This window comes from Oncorhynchus mykiss, chromosome 32 (genome assembly GCF_013265735.2).
Source record: "Oncorhynchus mykiss isolate Arlee chromosome 32, USDA_OmykA_1.1, whole genome shotgun sequence".
NCBI lineage: Eukaryota > Metazoa > Chordata > Actinopteri > Salmoniformes > Salmonidae > Oncorhynchus > Oncorhynchus mykiss.
In genome coordinates, this window is record NC_050572.1 from 33,456,630 (window position 1) to 33,480,256 (window position 23,627).

Genomic DNA, 23,627 nt, shown 5'->3' on the forward strand with positions numbered 1-23,627 from the left:
GTCCAAGGTGAACTCCTGTGCGCTCCTCGTCCCCTGTCTCAAGTGGAACAGACGTTCACCCGCTGCTCTACCCTCAGGTGGGTTGTCGGGGTGAACTCTGCGTAATTGTCCAACACCGCTTTTCCTTCCCCCCATACGGTGTTGGCCCACTCCAGGGCTTTCCCTGAGAGACAGGAGATGAGGGCAGACACACTCTCACATCCAAAAGGAGCCGGGTGGATGGTTGCCAGGTATAGTTCCAGCTGGAGTAGGAACCCCTGGCATCCGGCAGCTGTCCCATCATTCTCCCTCGGGAGCGCGAGCCGAATCCCACTGGGACCGGGTGAAGGAGGGATGAACTGTGGTGCTTGTTGTAGTGGTGGAGGCGCTGGCAGAACTCCTACTCTCTCCCATTGGTCCCTCGTCTGCAGCACGCGATCCATGGCGGTGCCAAGATGTCGCAACATGGTCGCATGCTGCTGGATGCGATCCTTGACCGCAAAAGGGGGGTTGTCTGCCATTTACCGACCCCTCCTGTCTCAGCCTCCAGTATTTATGCTGCAGTAGTTTATATGTCAGGGGGCTAAGATCAGTCTGTTATATCTGGAGTATTTCTCCTGTCTTACCTGGTGTCCTGTGTGAATTTAAGTATGCTCTCTCTAATTCTCTCTCTCTTTCTCTCTTTTTCTCTCTTTCATTCTCTCTTTCACTCTTTCTTTCTCTCTCTTTCTTTCATTATTTCTTTCTTTCTCTTTCTTTCTCTTTCTTTCCCTGACCTGTTCACCGGACATGCTACCTGTCCCATACCTGCTGTTTTCAACTCTCTAGAGACAGCAAGAGCGGTAGAGATACTCTGAATGATCGGCTATGAAAAGCCAACTGACATTTACCCCTGAGGTGCTGACCTGTTGCACCCTCAACAACCACTGTGATTATTATTATTTGACCCTGCTGGTCATCTATGAACATTTGAACATCTTGGCCATGTTCTGTTATAATCACCACCTGTCACAGCCAGAAGAGGACTGGCCACACCTCATAGCCTGGTTCCTCTCTAGGTTTCTTCCTAGGTTCTGGCCTTTCTAGGTAGTTTTTCCTAGCCACCGTGCTTCTACACCTGCATTGCTTGCTGTTTGGGGTTTTAGGCTGGGTATCTCAAATCAAATCAAATCAAATGTATTTGTCACATACACATGGTTAGCAGATGTTAATGCGAGTGTAGCGAAATGCTTGTGCTTCTAGTTCCGACAATGCAGTAATAACCAACGAGTAATCTAACCTAACAATTCCAAAACTACTACCTTATACACACAAGTGTAAAGGGATAAAGAATATGTACATAAAGATATGAATGAGTGATGGTACAGAACGGCATGGGCAAGATGCAGTAGATGGTATCGAGTACAGTATATACATATGAGATGAGTAATGTAGGGTATGTAAACAAAGTGGCATAGTTTAAAGTGGCTAGTGATACATGTATTACATAAAGATGCAGTGGATTATATAGAGTACAGTATATACATATACATATGAGATGAATAATGTAGGGTATGTAAACATTATATTAAGTAGCATTGTTTAAAGTGGCTAGTGATATATTTTACATCAATTTCCATCAATTCCCATTATTAAAGTGGCTGGAGTTGAGTCAGTGTGTTGGCAGCAGCCACTCAATGTTAGCGGTGGCTGTTAAACAGTCTGATGGCCTTGAGATAGAAGCTGTTTTTCAGTCTCTCGGTCCCTGCTTTGATGCACCTGTACTGACCTAGCCTTCTGGATGATAGCGGGGTGAATAGGCAGTGGCTCGGGTGGTTGTTGTCCTTGATGATCTTTATGGCCTTCCTGTGACATCGGGTGGTGTAGGTGTCCTAGAGGGCAGGTAGTTTGCCCCCGGTGATGCGTTGTGCAGACCTCACTACCCTCTGGAGAGCCTTACGGTTGTGGGCGTAGCAGTTGCCGTACCAGGCGCTGATACAGCCCGACAGGATGCTCTCGATTGTGCATCTGTAGAAGTTTGTGAGTGCTTTTGGTGACAAGCCGAATTTCTTCAGCCTCCTGAGGTTGAAGAGGCGCTGCTGCGCCTTCTTCACGATGCTGTCTGTGTGGGTGGACCAATTCAGTTTGTCTGTGATGTGTACGCAGAGGAACTTAAAACTTACTACCCTCTCCACTACTGTCCCATCGATGTGGATAGGGGGGTGCTCCCTCTGCTGTTTCCTGAAGTCCACAATCATCTCCTTAGTTTTGTTGACGTTGAGTGTGAGGTTATTTTCCTGACACCACACTCCGAGGGCCCTCACCTCCTCCCTGTAGGCCGTCTCGTCGTTGTTGGTAATCAAGCCTACCACTGTAGTGTCGTCCGCAAACTTGATGATTGAGTTGGAGGCGTGCATGGCCACGCAGTCGTGGGTGAACAGGGAGTATAGGAGAGGGCTCAGAACGCACCCTTGTGGGGCCCCAGTGTTGAGGATCAGCGGGGTGGAGATGTTGTTACCTACCCTCACCACCTGGGGGCGGCCCGTCAGGAAGGACGATATGTACAGCGCTTTGTGACATCAGCTGATGTTAGAAGGGCTTTATAAATACATTTGATTGATTGATCACGAGTCACTTTAAACAATGCCACTTTAATAATGTCAACATATCTTACAGTATATACATATGAGATGAGTAATGTATGTATCTTATACCATCTACTGCATCTTGCCTATGTGTTAAAGGAATTAAATTTCTCTATGTTTTAATACCTAATTCAAATTAAACACTCTGTCAATTCATAAAGATTTGTAATTCCCTTATTTTATAGTAATAGACAGAGCCCAGTCTTAAAGTCAAACAGCAGAGTTTATTCACGAGAGTACTCCCTACGATACAGTTTACCACAGGTTATAAACTTAAAATAACGTCATTAGTTCCAACACCAACCCGTGCCATCTCCGTTTCTAGTACAAAGGCTGTATCTCAAGCTTTCCCACATCCGCCTCCCTACCAATTTAATATAATTTACGAGTCAAGGTTTTCTTGTGTAGATAAGCATTCTAGCCGGTCTGAAGATATAGTTAATTCATTTCTACCAAGGAACAGACAGTCATTGTTCTAAACTCTTGACCACATTCACACACATTATATTCAGTACTGGGATCAAGAAAGAAAACTCATACACATACAGAATAGTATTCTGATTAGTACATATACAGTAACATAATAGTATTCGGATTAGTACATATACAGTAACATAATAGTATTCTGATTAGTCAGTCCTGATTGAAATGTATACATAATTAGTCATCATTGATAAAAGTTCCCTTAACACTATGCTGCTTGGCCATTGCTCATCCATATACTGTATTTATATGTACATATTCTTATTCCATCTCTTTAGATTTGTGTGTATTAGGTAGTTGTTGTGGAATTGTTAGATTACTTGTTAGATATTACTGCACTGTCAGAACTAGAAGCACAAGTATTTCGCTACACTCACATTAACATCTGCTAATGTCTAGATAGTGATGCAAATCATTTTTCATGGTCAGATTAGTCATCACTCGGTTTGAGGCTGTTCTCCATCTTTACTCTGTTGCTGCTGTCTCTCTGTTACATTATATGAGTGTATCTAAACAGAGCAGCGTCAGGCAGAATAGAAACATACAGTAAGTGTACAAGCATGTGAAATATGAGTTTGACCTGTATAATCAGTTTTGGAGTTGCAAAAAATAATTGCCAACATAATTATTTTGAGAATAAATGCAACAACACTTGCAAGGACATAATGGGATGTGTGAATAAATTAAACACTTGCAAACATGTAACTTGATGTGTGAATAAATTCAATAAGATTTTCAAGAATGCAACTAAATTGTATAATGAATGCAAGTCAAATTTGACTAAACTTGTGAGTGTTGAATGTTCTTTTGTGAATCAAAACAACATTTGCCGATGTTGACGCTTTCAATTTTGTCACTAATTTTAAGTTGCAGGAAGATGGCGGTGAGTGCAGACGCAATTAAAGCTTGTTCCGAGTAACCTTAACTTTTATCCCTGTCCAACTTACTTAAATGTAACAAAACTCAGTTTATAGTAAATACAACAGTTAAAAAACACCTTATGGAACAGCGGGGACTGTGAAGCCGCACAAACATAGGCACAGACAGATGCATACACACGATAACATGCGCACTATACACACACGTACACATGGATGTTGTACTGTAGATATGTGGTAGTGGTGACTCCTGGAGAAGAAATGGAGGAATCTGGACATTTGGTTGATTCAGAAACTCCAGTCCTGCACCCAAAAAGACACAGAAATAATTTTCTTTGCGCGAACTCCAGTTCAACATAATCAGTGCTGTCTCTGCAAAGATAAATGAAACTGCTTGTTCTGCGTGATTTCCTGCGAGGCAGGAATGTCAGTGTCCGGCCATGGCCAGCGAAGAGCCCGGATCTCAAACCCATTGAGCACGTCTGGGACCTGTTGGATCGGAGGGTAAGGTCTAGGACTGTTCCTCTCAGAAATGTCTGGGAACTTGCAGGTGCCTTGGTGGAAGAGTGGAGTATCATCTCACAGCAAGACCTGGCAAATCTGGTGCAGTTCATGAGGAGGAGATGCACTGCAGTACTTAATGCAGCTGGTGGCCACACCAGATACTGACTGTTAGTTTTGATTTTGACCCCCCCATTGTTCAGGGACACATTATTCCATTTATGTTAGTCACGTCTGTGGAACTTGTTCAGTTTATGTCTCAGTTGTTGAATCTTGTTATGTTCATACAAATATTTGCACATTAAGTTTGCTGAAAAAAATGCAGTTGACAGTGAGAGGACATTTCTTTTTTGCTGAGGTTACATCTCAATTGTCAGTAGAAACCACATTTGTTTAAGCAAGTCAGCCATATCAGCTATGTTTTTTATAAAGGCAGTAAATGAGGCGGTAAATCCAGATTTTTTTATATTTTAAAACATTTTTTATTTCACCTTTATTTAACGAGGTAGGCTAGTTGAGAACAAGTTCTAATTTGCAACTGCGACCTGGCCAAGATAAAGCAAAGCAGTGTGACACAGACAACAACACAGTTACACATGGAGTAAACAATAAACAAGCCAATAACACAAACAAGTCAATGACACAGTAGAGAAAAGAAAGTCTATATACAGTGTGTGCAAAAGGCATGAGGAGGTAGGCAATAAATAGGCCAGAAGAGCGAATAATTACTATTTAGCAGATTAACACTGGAGTGATACATGAGCAGATGATGATGTGCAAGTAGAGATACTGGTGTGCAAAAGAGCAGAAAAGTAAATAAAATAAAACCATTATGGAGATGAGGTAGGTAGATTGGGTGGGCTATTTACAGATGGACTATGTACAGCTGCAGTGATCGGTTAGCTGCTCAGATAGTTGATGTTAAAAGTTGGTGAGGGAAATAAAAGTCTCCAAATTCAGCGATTTTTGCAATTCGTTCCAGTCACTGGTAGCAGAGAACTGGAAGGAAAGGCGGCCAAATGAGGTGTTGGCTTTGGGGATGATCAGTGAGATATACCTGCTGGAACGGTGTGCTACGGGTGGGTGTTGTTATCGTGACCAGTGAACTGAGATAAGGCGGAGCTTTACCAAGCATAGACTTATAGATGACCTGGATGACCTTTATTTAAAGTATTGACAGAAACAAGGCCACAGCACAAGAGTGCACTAAACAAAACATAAGGCAACCAGGTGCACAGAGAAGGTAATCAAAACCAAGTAGAACCAATAAGTAATAATTTGGGCAACCTGGAAACTAGAAAACATGGCAAAGGTGCCTTCCAGTGGTCACCCAAGGGAACAACAATCAAACAAACAGAACCTGTGACAGGCCCTAACAATTTGTGGGCACCTCTTGTCACCCTTATAGTGCAATTAATTTATTGTTTATTGTTGTGTTGTGTAATGTCTTTGCTGGTATGCATCTCAAACATTTTTGAGGAGTTTGCCCCACCAAGATGTACATGCTAAAATCACCACTGCTATTTTGTATATATGGGCATTGGTCTAGTAACCGGAAGGTTGCAAGTTCAAATCCCCGAGCTGACTAGGTACAAATCTGTCGTTCTGCCCCTGAACAGGCAGTTAACCCACTGTTCCTAGGCCGTCATTGTAAATAAGAATTTGTTCTTAACTGACTTGCCTAGTTAAATAAAGGTTAAATAAAAAAAATTGTCCTCCAAATGACTTAGTTCTGGAGGAAATTCTTAAAACTCTTCTGAGAAAATATACATCCAGTCAGATTATAGTTGGGGATTGGAATATGGTTTATTATAATGAGACTGATAGATTGCCACATAGGCAAAACAAATCAGTGAATTTCTGCCAAAGCCTGGACTTAATTGACATATGGAGAGTTGAAAACCCTGGAGAGAAACAGTACACATAGAGTAACAGAGATTGTTCACTACAATGAAGAATTGACTTGTGGGTGATAACCTCTCGTCTTGAGTCCAACACAGTAATACTTCCTCCAGTCCTGATGGATCATAAAGTCATATGGCTGACTAAGAATGTGCAGTAATGATAAGAAATACTCAGGTGGTTAACTCATTGCATAACTGTTATTGCATGATGATTTAAAAAATGTGATTAAGAATCAAATTTCTGTTTACTGGAATTTAGCTACCTCTAATGCAGAATATGGTAAATACTGGGAACTGCTGAAATGTAAAATCGCTCAGCCTATATTACTTATGGGATACGGCTTTCTTTAAGAAGGATATGTGAGGCAGCTCTCTAAGAAAATTGCGGATATCACAGAGATGGAGCATCTTTATCTTAATGAGAAAGCTAAATTGAATGATTTACAGGATCAACTAGATACATTTTATGAGGGAAGGGCTAGAGGAGCCTTCACAAGATCCAGAAAACAATGGCTTGAAAAAGGCAGAAAAGAACAGTAGATACTTTTTTAATTTGGAAAAGAGGTGAGGGGAAACTACAATGAAATTGTAGTGAAATTGGCAGCTTTTCACAAGCAGGCTTTAATATGGTGGGCTTTGCTGTATAAACACAACTTTTCACCTCATAAATGTTTTATATGGAATAATGGGTCAATATTGCATAGAGACAAGATGTTATTTTACTGTAACTGGTTTTCAAAAATGTTGTCCCTGTCAGCCAATTAGTTAGTATTAGTGGGAATCGTAGAGATAATTTATGGAAGGTTTCAAGCAAAGAATGACAACTTCTTAGGGCTACAATTTCCAGTGAAATTGGAGGGCAGGCAATTCAAATAAATAATCATAACAATTATGGATATTAAACATGTAGGTACACACAAGTGTCTTATATCGGTTAAAAGCTTAAATTCGTGTTAATCTAACACGGAACCAAAACCAGTTGCGCGCATGCTCCATTGTGCATACATTTATTTTGTCCCCCCCACACCAAATGTGATCACGACACGCAGGTTAAAATATCAAAACAAACTCTGAACCAATTACATTAATTTGAGGACAGGTCAAAAAACATTAAACATTTATGGCAATTTAGCTAGCTTGCACTTAATAGCTAATTTGTCCTATTTAGCTAGCTTGCTGTTGCTAGCTAATTTGTCCTGGGATATAAACATTTAGCTGTTATTTTACCAGAAATGCACAAGGTCCTCTACTCCGACAATTAATCCATACATAAAACGGTCAACCGTTTCTAGTCATCTCTCCTCCTTCCAGGATTTTTCTTCTTTTGACTTTATATTGCGATTGGCAACTTTCATAAATTAGGTGCATTACCGCCACCGATGGGCGCTCAAGATGGCGGCATGAGAGGGTGTAACATTTCTAGCTGAGGAACAATTTTATGGTTTTCTCACAAAGTTTATAGTTTAATACTGCAGTTGCAATTTGTTTAAAAAAAAAGATAACTATACAATGTAGCTATTTTGAATAATTTTGTATATACACAAATATTTTTTTTAAGTGACCGGGATTACACAATAAAGTTGGGGATTTATTTCCATTGTTAGCCCTATTTTTCACATAAATAAATATACAATTACATAGATAAAGTACCTTTATAGAGATAGAGACAAAAAATGCTCAATCTCCAGATGAATATGAGGGGGGAGTTTAAGTACAATTTTTACGAGCTTGTTAGAATGGTAGTTTATTCTTTAGATGTTTGGGACTGCTGGTGAACCATGACGTGCAGGCATAATCTGTAACGGTCGTCGTGGCTGGAAGAAGGTGAGGGCCAATGCGCAGCGTGGTAAGTGTCCATATTTTTAATAACAAAATAGAACACTGAACAAAAACAACAAAGTGAACGAACGAAACAGTTCTGTCTGGTGCAGATACAAACACTCAACAGAAAACAAATCACCCACAACCCAAGGTGAAAACAGGCTACCTAAGTATGGTTCTCAATCAGGGACAATGATAGACAGCTGCCTCTGATTGAGAACCATACCAGGCCAAACACAGAAATCCCAAATCATAGAAAAAGGAACATAGACTGCCCATCCCAACTCACGCCCTGACCGTACTCAAACAAAGACAAAAACAAAGGAACTAAGGTCAGAACGTGACATAATGAAAGTAACACTGGACTAGCGCACTTGCCAGAGTCTTTTGGGTGTCTATAGCTAGGTTTTCATCCAGTTGGTGACAGATTTTCATGTGAATATTCTAAAATCTTTATAAAAACAATATGCCACTTCAGAGTGTCCTTTAGGAAAATTTGGTGCCGGACAACATGACCGGTTAGATTTTAATTTAATGAACATTTGAGAAATTCTATGGACATCCATATGCAAACGTTTGTAGCCTAGTTCTTAGGGGGGGGGGGGGGGGGGGGGGGGGTTAGGCTAAATTCCAACCACAGTAATTTATAAAGCTATACCAATTTAACAAATCACAAAAATCATTAAAATAAACAAAAATGCTATTTCTTCATGTGGAATAAGTTAGTACACCGCTACCTTTGCCATCACATTAAACATAAAAAATGTGAATCCAAACAGGTGCAAATGATTAGAAAATTATTAGAGAGAAACTTGGGGAGGATCCAGCCTTCCATAAAGATTAGAAACTTGTTCTGGTTTGGTCTTAACCATATGGATGTGTGGTAACACATCATGACAAACTCAAAAGACCTATCCGAGGCCCTCTGAGGAAAGATTATTGATGCCCGTGAGTCTGAAAGGGGTCACAAATCCATTTCCAAGAAATTCGAAGTACATCCTTCCACTGTCCGACAGATCATCTACAAATGGAGAAAATTCCAGACCACTGGCAATCTACCTAGGACAGGTTGATCCCACCAAATTCAGCCCAAGAGCTGATCGAAAGATGCTCATAGAAGTCTCTAAGAACCCCTGGGTAACATCAAGGGATCTTACAGGCCTCTCTGGCCACAATCAATGTCAAAGTGCACGAGTCAACTGTCAGAAAGAGACATGGGAGCAGGGGCGTACATGGGAGCATACATGGGAGCAGGGGCGTCTATTTATAGATGCCAAGGTAAGCCAATTTACATTGTAGGATTTTTAATGAATTTATTTGCAAATTATGGTGGAAAATAAGTATTTGGTCAATAACAAAAGTTTATCTCAATACTTTGTTATATACCCTTTGTTGGCAATGACAGAGGTCAAACGTTTTCTGTAAGTCTTCACAAGGTTTTCACACCCTGTTGCTGGTATTTTGGCCCATTCCTCCATGCAGATCTCCTCTAGAGCAGTGATGTTTTGTGGCTGTTGCTGGGCAACATGGACTTTCAACTCCCTCCAAAGATTTTCTATGGGGTTGAGATCTGGAGACTGGCTAGGCCACTCCAGGACCTTGAAATGTTTCTTACGAAGCCACTCCTTCGTTGCCCAGGCGGTGTGTTTGGGATCATTGTCATGCTGAAAGACCCAGCCACATTTCATCTTCAATGCCCTTGCTGATGGAAGGAGGTTTTCACTCAAAATCTCACGATACATGGCCCCATTCATTCTTTCCTTTACACGGATCAGTCGTCCTGGTCCCTTTGCAGAAAAACAGCCCCAAAGCATGATGTTTCCACCCCCATGCTTCACAGTAGGTATGGTGTTCTTTGGATGCAACTCAGCATTCTTTGTCCTCCAAACACGACGAGTTGAGTTTTTACCAAAAAGTTATATTTTGGTTTCATCTGACCACATGACATTCTCCCACTATTCTTCTGGATCATCCAAATGCTCTCTAGCAAACTTCAGACGGGCCTGGACATGTACTGGCTTAAGCAGGGGGCCACGTCTGGCACTGCAGGATTTGAGTCCCTGGCGGCGTAGTGTGTTACTGATGGTAGCCTTTGTTACTTTGGTCCCAGCTCTCTGCAGGTCATTCACTAGGTCCCCCCCGTGTGGTTCTAGGATTTTTGCTCACCGTTCTTGTGATCATTTTGACCCCACGGAGTGAGATCTTGCGTGGAGCCCCAGATCGAGGAAGATTATCAGTGGTCTTGTATGTCTTCCATTTCCTAATAATCGCTCCCACAGTTGATTTCTTCAAACCAAGCTGCTTACCTATTGCAGATTCAGTCTTCCCAGCCTGGTGCAGATCTACAATTTTGTTTCTGGTGTCCTTTGACAGCTCTTTGGTCTTTACCATAGTGGAGTTTGGAGTGTGACTGTTTGAGGTTGTTGACAGGTGTCTTTTATACTGATAACAAGTTCAAACAGGTGCCATTAATACAGGTAACGAGTGGAGGACAGAGGAGCCTCTTAAAGAAGAAGTTACAGGTCTGTGAGAGCCAGAAATCTTGCTTGTTTGTAGGTGACCAAATACTTATTTTCCACCTTCTTGGTAAAATAGCCCTTACACCACCTGGAGATGTGTTGGGTCATTGTCCTGTTGAAAAACAAATGATAGTCCCACTAAGCCCAAACCAGATAGGATGGCGTATCGCTGCAGAATGCTGTGGTTGCCATGCTGGTTAAGTGTGCCTTGCATTCTAAATAAATCAGACAGTGTTACCAGCAAAGCATCCTCACACCATAACACCTCCTTCTCCATGCTTTACGGTGGAAAATATACATGCAGAGATAATCTGTTCACCCACACCGTGTTTCACAAAGACAGTTGGATCCAAAAATCTCCAATTTGAACTCCAGACCAAAGAACCACATTTCCACCGGTCTAATGTCCATTGCTCGTGTTTATTGGCCCAAGCAAGTCTCTTCTTATTATTGGTGTCCTTTAGAAGTGGTTTCGTTGCAGCAATTTGACCATGAAGGCCTGATTCACATAGTCTCCTCTGAATAGTTGCTGTTGAGATGTGTCTGTTACTTGAACACTGTGAAGCATTTATTTGGGCTGCAATTTCTGAGGCTGGTAACTCTAATGAACTTATTCTCTGCAGCAGAGGTAACTCTGGGTCTTCCATTCCAATGGTGGTCATCACGAGAGCCAGTTTCACCATAGCGGTTGATGGTTTTTGCATCTGCACTTTAAGAAACGTTCAAAGTTCTTGAAATGTTCTGTTTTGACTGACCTTCATGTCTTAAAGGGATGATTGACTGTAGTGTCTCTTTGCTTATTTGAGCTGTTCTTGCCATAATATGGACTTGGTCTTTTGCCAATCAGGGCTATCTTCTGTATACCCCCCATACCTTGTCACAGCACAACTGAATGGCACAAAAGCATTAAGAAGGAAAGAAATTCCACAATTCACTTTTAAAAAGGCACACCTGTTAATTGAAATGCATTCCAGGTTTTACTTTTTTGGTTACTACATGATTCCATATGTGTTATTTCATAGTTTTGATGTCTTCACTATTATTCTACATGGTAGAAAATAGTAAAAATAAAGAAAAACCCTTGAATTAGTAGGTGTTCTAAAACTTTTGACCGGTAGTTTATATATAAATATATAGGAATATATATATATATATATATATATATGTATATATATATATATGTGTTATTATAATATTTTATGTTAATGCTATTAATATGCATCTTGTCAGTCTCAGAAACATAAAAAGCTGACCGGCAAATGGAGACACTTTGGACAAAACACAAGTGAATAGCCAATGATCGACGACGTTACTGAATGACAACCAACCAATGGTAGGCATGAATGTTCTCGCGCTGGGAGAAATTTCGGTGTCGAGCGCGTAAGTTGACTATCATTGTTTTGTCCATAGCTAACCGTATAACCACTGTCTGAAAACAGTAGCTGTATTATATACATCTGCATTTCATACATAAAGATAGTCAAAGTATTTGTTTACATGTTGTCTTTGTCACACCGATACCATATTACCCAGAGATGTTGGCGCTTTCCTGACCAGCCAGCTAAAGTTAGCTTGTTGCTAACTAACGTTAGCACGCTAGCTAGCTAGTCAACAGCACACACAACAATGGTTTTTGGAGTGTTGCTGCAGTTGAGGTTGACAGTAAACAATCTGGTAAATGTGGTATTTTCCTGATAGGTTTCAATCAGCGCCTTCTCGTTTAATCACATAATACTTCTCCACTTTAGCTGTTAACGTTACGCGCTAAGTAATTAAGTTAGCTAGCAAGAGTTCCTTACGTTTAGCTAGCTAAGTTAGCTAGTTCACGTTACTGACTGAGCTGATGGTCCGTGTACAGTCTATTTTCGTTGTAGATAACGTAAGCGTACAAACAATGTTTGTTATATTTGTTGTGATTCGGGCGTGTGAAAAAAAGAAAGGGGTGGAGATTGCATTGGATAATGTGTAGCAAGCCCTGGCCTAGCCAGAGCTATCCAGGGGTGTTTGTGACTGCGCCTGATCCTGTGTCATTCTCATATTGTAAAAATGGTTGACCATAAATGTAACAAAACGTTGAAGGGCGTATGCCTTGCATTAGATAGACTCACTAAACCAACACCTTGTTATTTGAACTACAGTAGGAATCACTGAACAGAGCAGGATATAGGCCTAGGTTTCAGATAGCACTGTTATCACTGTCATGCAATGTTACTTTTGAATTTGCCTGAGGCATCATTTTAACACCATTGTTTTTGCCTTTCCTCAGCAAATAATAGTCCCTATCTGATGGCGGTTGCCTCAGCAGCAGTGATGGACAGTATTGTAATCCTTGATGATGATGAAGAGGAGGAGAGGCCTCAGCCTTCTTCCTCCACCACCTCCTCTAAACTCTCAGCCAATCAGCGCACTCCCCCCAAAATCCAGCAGCCCGCTCCTACTCACATCACCCAATCTCCTTTCGCCATGGTGAAGAAAGAGAGCCATGTTCTTCAAGCAGAGAACCAGAAGCTCTTTACTGAGGTAAGAGGGTACATTAATGGATGGATAGTGGGGATGATTGGTACGGTCACACTACAAATACATGAGTTGCGCTGCAACATTGGCAAGCAACACTGCTAATGTGACTGAGTCTTTGCTGGCTATTAGTTAATCACAATGTTGTCAGATCACTGAAATCATAACGTGATTGTGCGTGATACTCTCGAATTTGGAACTTCTTAATCAGTGTTTTTCGAATCCCATCGTGGGTGCAAGCTTCTTTTCCAGCCCAGCACTAACACACCTGATTTATAACTTATCCACTAACCTTAAGCCCTTGTATTGAGCTGGAACAGAAGTCTGCACCCACTCTGTGGGTCCATCCTGGAGCCCCCCGCTCCGGCCCCGCCCCCTGTCCCAACCAGTGCAAAGATTGAAGAACACTCCTCTAAACCTCTCTCCCTCGTTCACTCCCCTGCCTCCATTTGTTCAGTTTGTAGATTACTGCTCGGCCCAAACGCAGGACTGCCCCGAGGTCATGACCTTCCTGCACGCAAAGCACTCCAAGGCGTCACCGGACTTTCTGTCCTCGGTGGAGTTCCGCAACACGCTGGGCCGCTGCCTGACGCGCGCCCAGGCCAGCCGCACCAAGACCTTTGTCTACATCAACGAGCTGTGTACCGTCCTCAAACAGCACTCGGACAAGAGGAGGCAGAGTGTTGTGAAGTTGGGGCCTACCGCTGGGGAGAAGAAGGAGGAGATGGAAGAGGAAGCACCGACAGAGGAGCTACCGTCTACCTCAGGGCAGCAGGAAGAGAAGGAGGAGGAGGCGTTGGAGGACGAGAAGGAGAAGAAGACGAAGAAGGCTTCCCGGAGACAGGTCAGCAGTACCATAGATGGACAGTGTCCATGAGTTCTCTATAGCTTTATCCCCATTCCTTTTCTTTTGAAAGTGTGCACTTGATCACCCTCAAGGGTTTAAAAGCATTGTATTGGTCTAGATGAAATATACCAGGCATACCTCCATCACTCTCGGTCTCTCAGATTGCGTACCTGGAGAACCTGCTGAAGATGTACAATGATGAGATCCGGCGGCTGCAGGAGAAGGAGCTGAGCGTCAACGAGCTGGAGGAGGAGGACTCCAGCTATATCCAGGAGCACAAGCTAAAACGAAAGGTCAGATCACCAAGGCCAATCGCTCAGTTGGTTGGAGTGTGGTGCTTGTAAAACCAGAGGTTTGTTTGATTCCTGCATGAGCCACATAGTAATGCATGTGTTAACTGTACGTGGCTTTGATAGAAGTATCTGCGAAACAACTGTTTTTTGAGTCACTGAAAATCTCTCTCTCTGTCGTATAGATGATGAAGATCTATGATAAGCTCTGTGAGCTGAAGGGCTGCAGCAGTCTGACAGGCCGAGTGATCGAGCAGAGGATCCAATACAAAGGGACACGCTACCCTGAGGTCAACAGAAAGGTAACCAACACGTGACATAATCAACTGACTCATTGTTTGACAACCCAATGCTTTTTGACCACTGTTCATTTAGTTAAATAGACTACGGGTGAAAATTAGCTTTAGAACTAACCAAGTAGGAGAGAAATCAAGGAAATAAGTATAACTAGGAAATAAATGCATGAAAACATAACGATATACTCTGACCCTTTCCCACCTCCAGATTGAGCGTTTCATCAATAGTCCCGAGGCTCAGCTGAATCCCCCCGACTACACGGACATCCTGCAGCATGTCCGTCGGGCCAACGAGCGCCACGGCCTCAACCTCAGCAGAAAGCAGCTGACCCAGATCTCCCAGGATGCCTTCCGCGAGACTGGAAACCGACTGCAGGAGAGACGCCACCTCGACATGGTCTACAACTTCGGCTCGCACCTTACAGACCTCTACAAACCCGGTAAGAGAATGTAGTATACACACATCTCTACATTCCTGGTTGGGTGTGTGTGTGTGTGTGTTATTCTGTCTTTCTGTGTCAAAGAATAAAGAGAATTACACACTAGGGCTAGGAATTGCCAGGGACCTCACGATACGATGTCAAATCAAAGTTTATTTGTCACGTGCGCCGAAATACTACAGTGAAACGCTTACTTACAGGCTCTAACCAATAGTGCAAAAAATTTATTTGGTGAACAATAGGTAAGTAAATAAATAAAAACAACAGTAAAAAGACAGTGAAAAATAACAGTAGCGACGCTATATACAGTAGCGAGGCTATATATAGTTCGAGGCTACATACAGACACCGGTTAGTCAGGAAGATTGAGGTAGTATGTACATGTAGATATGGTTAAAGTGACTATGCATATATGATGAACAGAATAGCAGTACTGTAAAAGAGGGGGTGGTGGGTGGCGGGACACAATGCAGATAGCCCGGTTAGCCAATGTGCGGGAGCACTGGTTGGTCGGGCCAATTGAGGTAGTATGTACATGAATGTATAGTTAAAGTGACTGTGCATATATGATAAACAGAGAGTAGCAGCAGACAAAAGAGGGGTTGGGGGGCACACAATGCAAATAGTCCGGGTAGCCATTTGATTACCTGTTCAGGGGTCTTATGGCTTGGGGGTAAAAACTGTTGAGAAGCCTTTTTGTCCTAGGCTTGGCACTCCGGTACCACTTGCCATGCGTTAGTAGAGAGAACCGTCTTTGACAATTTTTAGGGCCTTCCTCTGACACCGCCTGGTGTAGAGGTCCTGGATGGCAGGCAGCTTAGCCCCAATGATGTACTGGGCTGTACGCACTACCCTCTGTAGTGCCTTGCGGTCAGAGGCCGAGCAATTGCCACACCAGGCAGTGATGCAACCGGTCAGGATGCTCTCGATGTTGCAGCTGTAGAACCTTTTGAGGATCTCAGGACCCATACCAAATCTTTTTAGTTTCCTGAGGGGGAATAGGCTTTGTCGTGCCTTCTTCACGACCGTCTTGGTGTATTTGGACCATTCTAGTTTGTTGGTGATGTGGACACCAAGGAACTTGAAGCTCTCAACCTGCTCCACTACAGCCCCATCAATGAGAATGGGGACGTGCTCGGTCCTCCTTTTCCTGTAGTCCACAATCATCTCCTAAGTCTTGGTTACGTTGAGGTATAGGTTGTTATTCTGGCACCACCCGGCCAGGTCTCTGACCTCCCTATAGGCTGTCTCATCGTTGTCGGTGATCAGGCCTACCACTGTTGTCGTCTGCATACGTAATGATAGTGTTGGACTCGTGCCTGGCCATGCAATCGTGGGTGAACAGTGAGTACAGGAGGGGACTGAGTACGTACCCCTGGGGGGCTCCAGTGTTGAGGATCAGCATGGCAGATGTGCTGTTACCTACCATCAGCACCTGGGGGTGGCCCGTCAGGAAGTCCAGGATCCAGTTGCAGAGGTGAGCTTTGATGGTGTTGAACGCTGAGCTGTAGTCAATGATTAGCATTCTCACATAAGTGTTAGTTTTGTCCAGGTGTGAAAGGGCAGTGTGGAGTGCAATAGAGATTGCATCATCTGTGGATCTGTTTGGGCGGTATGCAAATTGGAGCGCGTCTAGGGTTTCTGGGATAATGGTGTTGATGTGAGCCGTTACCAGCCTTTCAAAGCACTTCATGGCTACGGACGTGAGTGCTCCGGGTCTGTAGTCATTTAGGCAGGTTGCCTTTGTGTTCTTGGGCACAGGGGCCATGGTGGTCTGCTTGAAACATGTTGGTAGTACAGACTCAATCAGGGACATGTTGTTAATGTCAGTGAAGACAACTGCCAGTTGGTCAGCACATGCCCAGAGCACACGTCCTGGTAATTCATCTGGCCCTGCAGCCTTGTGTATGTTGACCTGTTTAAAGGTCTTACTCACTTTGGCTACAGAGAGTGTGATCGCACAGTCGTCCGGAACAGCTGATGCTCTCATGCATGCCTCAGTGCAGCTTGCCCCAAAGCGAGTATAGAAGTGATTTAGCTCGTCTGGTAGGCTCGTGTCATTGTGCAGCTCGCGGCTGGGCTTCCCTTTGTAGTCTGTAATAGTTTGCAAGCCCTGCCACATAAGACAAGCGTCGGAACCGGTGTAGTATGATTCGATCTTTGCCCTACATTGACGCTTTGCCTGTTTAATGGTTCGTCGCAGGGCATATCAGGATTTCTTGCAAGCTTCCGGGTTAGAGTCCCGCACCTTGAAAGCGGCACCTCTACCCTTTAGCTCAGTGCGAATGTTGCCTGTAATCCATGGCTTCTGGTTGGGGTATGTACGTACAGTCACTGGGGACGGCGTCCTCGATGCACTTATTGATAAAGCCGGTGACTGATGTGGTGTACTCCTCAATGCTGTCGGAAGAATCTCGGAACATGTTCCAGTCTGTGATAGCAAAACAGTCCTGTAGTTTAGCATCTGCTTCATCTGACCACTTTTTTATAGACCGAGTCACTGTTGCTTCATGCTTTAATATTTGCTTTTAAGCAGGAATCAGGAGGATAGAGTTGTGGTCGGATTTACCAAATGGAGGGCGAGGGAGAGCTTTGTACGCGTCTCTGTGTGTGGAGTAGAGGTTATCTAGAATTTTTTTCCCCCTCTGGTTGCACATTTAACATGTTGATAGAAATTTGGTAGAACTGATTTAAATTTCCCTGCAATAAAGTCTCCGGCCACTAGGAGCGCCGCCTCTGCGAGTGGTTTCCTGTTTGCTTATTTCCTTATACAGCTGACTGAGTGTGGTCTTAGTGCCAGCATATGTCTGTGGTGGTAAATATACAGCCACGAAAAGTATAGCTGAGAACTCTCTAGGCAAGTAGTGTGGCCTGCAATTTATCACAATATACTCTGCTTCAGGCGAGCAAAATCTAGAGACTTCCTTAGATTTCGTGCACCAGCTGTTGTTTACAAATATGCACAGCCCCCCCCCCCCCCTCGTCTTACTGTGCTGTTCTATCTTGCCGGTGCAGCATATATCCCGCTAGCTGAATATCCCTGTCGTCATTCAGCCACAATTTCGTAAAACATAGGATATTACAGTTTTTGATGTCCCGTTGGTAGGATATTCGTGATCGTACCTCATCTAATTTATTGTCCAATGATTGCACGTTAGCGAGTAATATTGACGGTAATGGCAGCTTTCCCACTCGCCTCCTGCGGGTCCTCACGAGGCATCCCGCTCTGTGTCCTCTATCTACGTCTCCTCCTCTTGCAAATAACGGGGATGTTGGCCCTGTCGGGTGTTTGGAGAAGGTCCATTGCTTCCTGCTTGTTGAAGAAAAAATCTTTGTCTAATCCGAGGTGAATGATCGCTGTCTTGATATCCAGAAGCTCTTTTTTTCCGTAATATACGGTTGCAGAAACATGTACAAAATAAGTTACAAATAACGTGATAAACTCCCACATAATAGCACAATTGGTTGGGCATAAAACTGCTGCCATTTCTTCCGGCGCCATTTTCTTTTTCTTCCGGCGCCATTTATGTATTGCAAGAAGATACTGTGTAATAAAATCAATCTGATTTTCCAAACATATTGTTCACCATCTGTCTGCAGCAGAGGGACAAGAGAGAGCCACGAGAGAGTTTTGATCAGTCATGGAAATAAGTGCTGAAAACCAATTGGCTATTTAAAAATGAGATTGAGAACCAGCTAGGATGGAAAAATACTGGAGTTTTAGTGCAGGTACAGCCAACTAGTGCAAAAATAATATTGTGATATTGCCAAAACTATACGATATAACGTTAAAAAAAAATGGTAATATCCCGATATGTTGCTGTATCGATTTTATTATTTAAAAATAGCTGTAACACTCTTCATTCACCAAGCTGTGAAAACCTGGTAGTTGATACAGTGACAGCAGTATGCACCAGTACGTTGTCTCTACCTTCTTGCCCTTTGTGCTGTTGACTGTGCCCAATCATGTTTCTACCATGTTTTGTGCTGCTAACATACTGTGTTGTCATGTGTTGCTGCCTTGCTATGGTGTTGTCTTTAGGTCTCTCTTTATGTAGTGTTGTGATGTGTTTTTTTTGTCCTACATTTATTTGAATAAAAAATAAATAAAGATCCCAGGCCCCCGTCCCTGCAGGAGGCCTTTTGGTAGGCCATCATTGTAAATAAGAATTTGTTCTTAACTGACTTGCCTAGTTAAATAAAAGTAAAAAACAAAAATGCATTTCGGGTCGAACGTGGGAAAACTATTTAGGAAGATTTGATTACAAAGTTACTAACTCCCACCATTTTTTGTCCCTCTTTCATTTTGCCCACTCTTACCAGCTACTGACCCTGCCCTGTTGGACCCCACGTTGGCCCGTAAGCTGCGCTCTAACCGGGAGGTGGCTCTCTCCAGCCTGGAGCAGGTCATCTCCAAATACGCCTTGAAGCAGGATGACACGGAGGAGGAGGAGAGGAGTAAACGGATAGAGAGAGACAGGCAGAAGAAAGAGGTAAGAGATGTAGAAGGAGAAGTGTGGTGTCAATTCTGTAGTGGTCACCTGTTATTATCAGCCAAAGCTTTTCCACATCTGCTTTAAAAATGATTTTTCCAACAATTGATTAGACACATTGAGTTATAAGTGAAATAATCTATCACAATTCCAGTGGGTCAGAAGTTTACATACACTAAGTTGACTGTGCCTTTAAACAGCTTTGAAAATTCCAGAAATGTATGTCATGGCTTCAGAAGCTTCTGATAGGCCAATTGACATCATTTGAGTCAATTGGAGGTGTACCTGTGGATGTATTTCAAGGCCTACCTTCAAACCAGGAAGTTGAAGCTTGGTCGCAAATGGGTCTTCCAAATGGACAATGACCCCAAGAAAAGTTGTGGCAAAATGGCTTAAGGACAACAAAGTCAAGGTATTGGAGTGGCCATCACAAAGCCCTGACCTCAATCCTGTAGAACATTTGTGGGCAGAACTGAAAAAGTGTGTGTGAGCAAGGAGGCCTACAAACCTGACTCAGTTACACCAGCTCTGTCAGGAGGAATGGGCCAAAATTCACCCAACATATTGTGGGAAGCTTGTGGAAGGCTACCCAAAATGTTTGACCCAAGTTAAACAATTTAAAGGCAATGCTACCAAATACTAATTGAGTGTGTGTAAACTTCTGACCCACGAATGTGATGAAAGAAATAAAAGCTGAAATAAATAATTCTCTACTATTATTCTGACATTTCACATTCTTAAAATAAAGTGGTGATCCTAACTGACCTAAGACAGGGAATTTGTACTCAGGTTAAATGGCAGGAATTGTGAAACGCTGGGTTTTAATGTATTTGGCAAAGGAGTATGTAAACTTCCAACTTCAACTGTAAATAAATGACTTGTGTCACCCCTCGGCACCACTCACTGTCTGTTCTGTGTGTCAGTCATTGGCGCAGGAGGCCACCACAGCCGATGACAATCCCTTGACGAAGGGAGAGGATGATTGTGAGGAACAAGCTGAGGAAGAGGATGATGAAGACGATGAGTCGTCTGATCCAGACATCGAGGAGGAGATCCAGGCCAGCAAAGCACAAGCAGGGCCAGGTGATGATGATCATTTGCATTTACATAGCACCTTTCTCAAATTGTTTTAACACGGTTTGGCCTGGGTTTTGGCGACAACATAGATAAAATAAAAATCTAGTTTCAACTGATTTGAGTTTTATTTTTTTCAGAGGAGGAGGAGGACAACAAGGTAGAGGCAGCAATCGAGAGTGAAACCGAGGTGGATGGGGGGAGTGACGGAGACCAGGATGGAGGAGAGAAAGAAGAGAACGCTGAGGAGGACACAGACTCTGTGACGAGAGGAATCAGCCCCGTCTCCCGGGGTGACACCCCGCGGGTATCCTCCTTAGTCGACCAATCCCCCACAGACAGCCCCAGCCAATCGGAGGCGATGGAGGCCGACAAGGGGAACGAATCATCCGATACCAACTTGAGAAAGGAAGACGTTGTTTCCTCCAATCACATTTCGGCTGTCTCTGTAAGCACTAGTGTGGAAACTAAGGACTCCTCAGCCTCCCCCATGGTGGCGAATCAGGTCTCTTTGCCTCCGTCACCAGTGCTGATTTCGACCAATGAGGACTCCTGCACGGTCATCACTGAGACGAGGTCAGCAAATTGCAGCCCCAGGCCACCCAGTCCCAAAGACACCTCCAGAGGCAGGAAGAGAAGGAGGAAAGAAGAGGTGGAATCCAGGAAGCTTCACAACGGGGATCTAAGGCACCACAATGGGAGGTGAGTCTAGCACCCACATTTAATTATGTTTAAATAAAGTCCATGGACGATATCTATCCATCTTCAACTGTAGAGACTTGAATGAATGAATGAATGAATTATCTCTCTCTCCATCTGCAGTCAGAGTGACATCCCTCTGGACATGGGCGTGGTGACCAGTAGCCTCCTGCAGGCAGACTCCACCAGGGCAGACACTCCCACCCAGGAGATGGTCACCAGCTCCCAGTCCACCCCGCCACCGAAGAAAAACAAGGTGAGAGTAAATTATATCACTACACATTTTTCCCCACGTATGCTCAGCACATCGTACCCTTGCACTGAAACACGTCTCGCCCCTCTAAAAAAAAAAAATACATCTGTCACCTCTGTGTGTCATGCACATGCTCCGCAGCCATGACATGTCACTAAAAACCTTTGTTTGTACAGTATGCAGACCTCTTACCAACGTCCATTTTGTGTCATTTTCAGGTCAACGTGGCCACCCAGTGTGACCCGGACGAAGTGATCGTCCTATCGGACTCGGAATAACCTCTGCCCCCATCGTTCTGGGTGTTCACGCTTCCCATTACTAGTCTGAAACCAGGTCTGTTTATGCTGCACAAACAGATCTGAGACCCGGCTATCCCACTTGACTTCCAAACTAGTGCCTGCTAATGTGAACTCTTGAAAATGTACGCATTTTCAGACGGGAGAGGGCAAACCTTTCACTACAGATTTTAAACTGGCGACGGACGTGGTAGTTTACCGCCAATGTTTACATTCATATTTATATGCCAATTTTATTTCCCAGTGTCTGGATTGAGCAGGGAGGGAGCAGCATCACGTCAGGTATTTTTTTTTATTTTAGCTGTAAAAATGAGTTCAATTAGATATTATTTTACCTGTTTTCTTTGATTTTTTTTTTTGTGTCTATTATTTTAGATGGGTGAATGAATGGGTGTCTGGGGTTAGTATGCTAGAATGCTGGCAATAGAAGATGAACGAGTTGAACACAGGAGTACTGTAAACTTAGATTTATACAAGGCCAATACAGGATCTACATCAACTTTGTCATGGATCATTTGTTGTACATTTGTTGTTGCTGTGTCCACATAGTGACACCTAGTGGCCTGAATGCCGCTATTTCACCCAAGTAATATGCAATCGCAATATGTTGTCAGACTGGCCGTCAGTTTAATCGTGTTCAAGATGCCAAACGAATACAATTAAGCAGATGCGTTGCCCTAAATGACCAGGTACAGCTTTGCATTAACGTGAACTGTAGAGCGGTGTCCTACTTAATGCAGACATAACCCCCACATTGACTTTGCAGAAATAGTTGTGTTCAGGGTGATGGACTACACCTCCAACAATGCCCATCTCAGCATGTAGTAAGGTGGTGTTTGGGTTGGTTTGCATCCAAGGAACGTTCAGAATCGCTCTTGCTTGAGACTGCAAACAGTGGTAATGATTAATCAAACTCAATATTTTTCAAATCTCCCTAAGCTGCTTTGGTTTGATTCCCTTGTTTTTACCAATTCAAATAAGATTACGGGGGAAGACCGCTTAATTGTTATCCATTTTTCCTTTTAGTACACTGAGAAGCAAAGGGCACATTTCCTTTTAAATAAACTTTGATAACGCTCACCAGGTGCTTTGTGGGTAAAGGCATAAGGTAAAGAAAAACATGAATTGTACATTTGGAAAACAAGAAGAGTGACATGCTAATACAGATTACAGAAATGAACTTTGAAGACAATTTTTTTATTGAACCTTTATTTAACAAGGCAAGTTAATTAAGAACAAATTCTTATTTACAGTGACGGCCTACCGAGAGCCAAAAGGCCCCCTTGTGAGGACGGGGATAAAAAATGTAGGACACATCACGACAAAAGTGACACTACATAAAGAGAGGCCTAAGACAACACAACATGGTAGCAGCACAAACATTGTTAGGCACAGACGACAGCACGAAGGACAAAAAGGTAGAGAACGCATCACGGGAAGCAGCCACAAGTGTCAGTAAGTGTCCATGATTTGAATGTAGCAATGGAGATAACTGTCCAGTTTGAGTTTTTTTTGCAGCTCGTTCCAGTCGCTAGCTGCAGCGAACTGAAAAGAGGAGCGACCCAGGGATGTGTATGCTTTGAGGACCTTTAACAGAATGTCACTGTTGGAATAAGCATCAACCAGCGGGGTCTTGTGATGGGTATACGGAGATGGCCAGTTTAGAGTGCAGTGATGTGTCCTATAAGGAGCATTGGTGGTAAATCTGATGGCTGAA

The 23,627-nt window shown here is 43.2% G+C and overlaps 1 protein-coding gene across 2 annotated transcripts; it reads left to right on the forward strand.

Moving 5' to 3' along the window:
- The first annotated feature begins 11,984 nt into the window (after positions 1-11,984).
- LOC110488355 (death domain-associated protein 6) lies at positions 11,985-22,843 on the forward strand. 2 transcript variants are annotated; one of them, XM_021560578.2, is made up of 11 exons: positions 11,985-12,089; positions 12,976-13,229; positions 13,681-14,067; positions 14,232-14,363; positions 14,546-14,662; positions 14,865-15,096; positions 19,419-19,588; positions 20,512-20,671; positions 20,803-21,364; positions 21,485-21,617; positions 21,833-22,843. In XM_021560578.2, the coding sequence occupies exons 1-11, from the start codon at positions 12,053-12,055 to the stop codon at positions 21,890-21,892; spliced, it is 2,244 nt and encodes a 747-aa protein (XP_021416253.2). In that variant the 5' UTR covers positions 11,985-12,052; the 3' UTR covers positions 21,893-22,843. The 2 variants fall into 2 exon arrangements, with proteins under 2 accessions (XP_021416253.2, XP_021416254.2); XM_021560579.2 differs by having other exon boundaries at positions 11,990-12,042.
- The last annotated feature ends 784 nt before the right edge of the window (positions 22,844-23,627 follow it).

What these genes read in the sequence shown, in the direction of transcription:
- LOC110488355 (XM_021560578.2), top strand. Translation starts at nt 12,053, where the DNA reads ATGTTCTCGCGCTGGGAGAAATTTCGGTGTCGAGCGC. An exon ending in ACCAGAAGCTCTTTACTGAG is followed by an intron (nt 13,230 to 13,680) that starts GTAAGAGGGTAC and finishes CCATTTGTTCAG; the next exon opens with TTTGTAGATTACTGCTCGGC. An exon ending in CGCCACCGAAGAAAAACAAG is followed by an intron (nt 21,618 to 21,832) that starts GTGAGAGTAAAT and finishes TGTCATTTTCAG; the next exon opens with GTCAACGTGGCCACCCAGTG.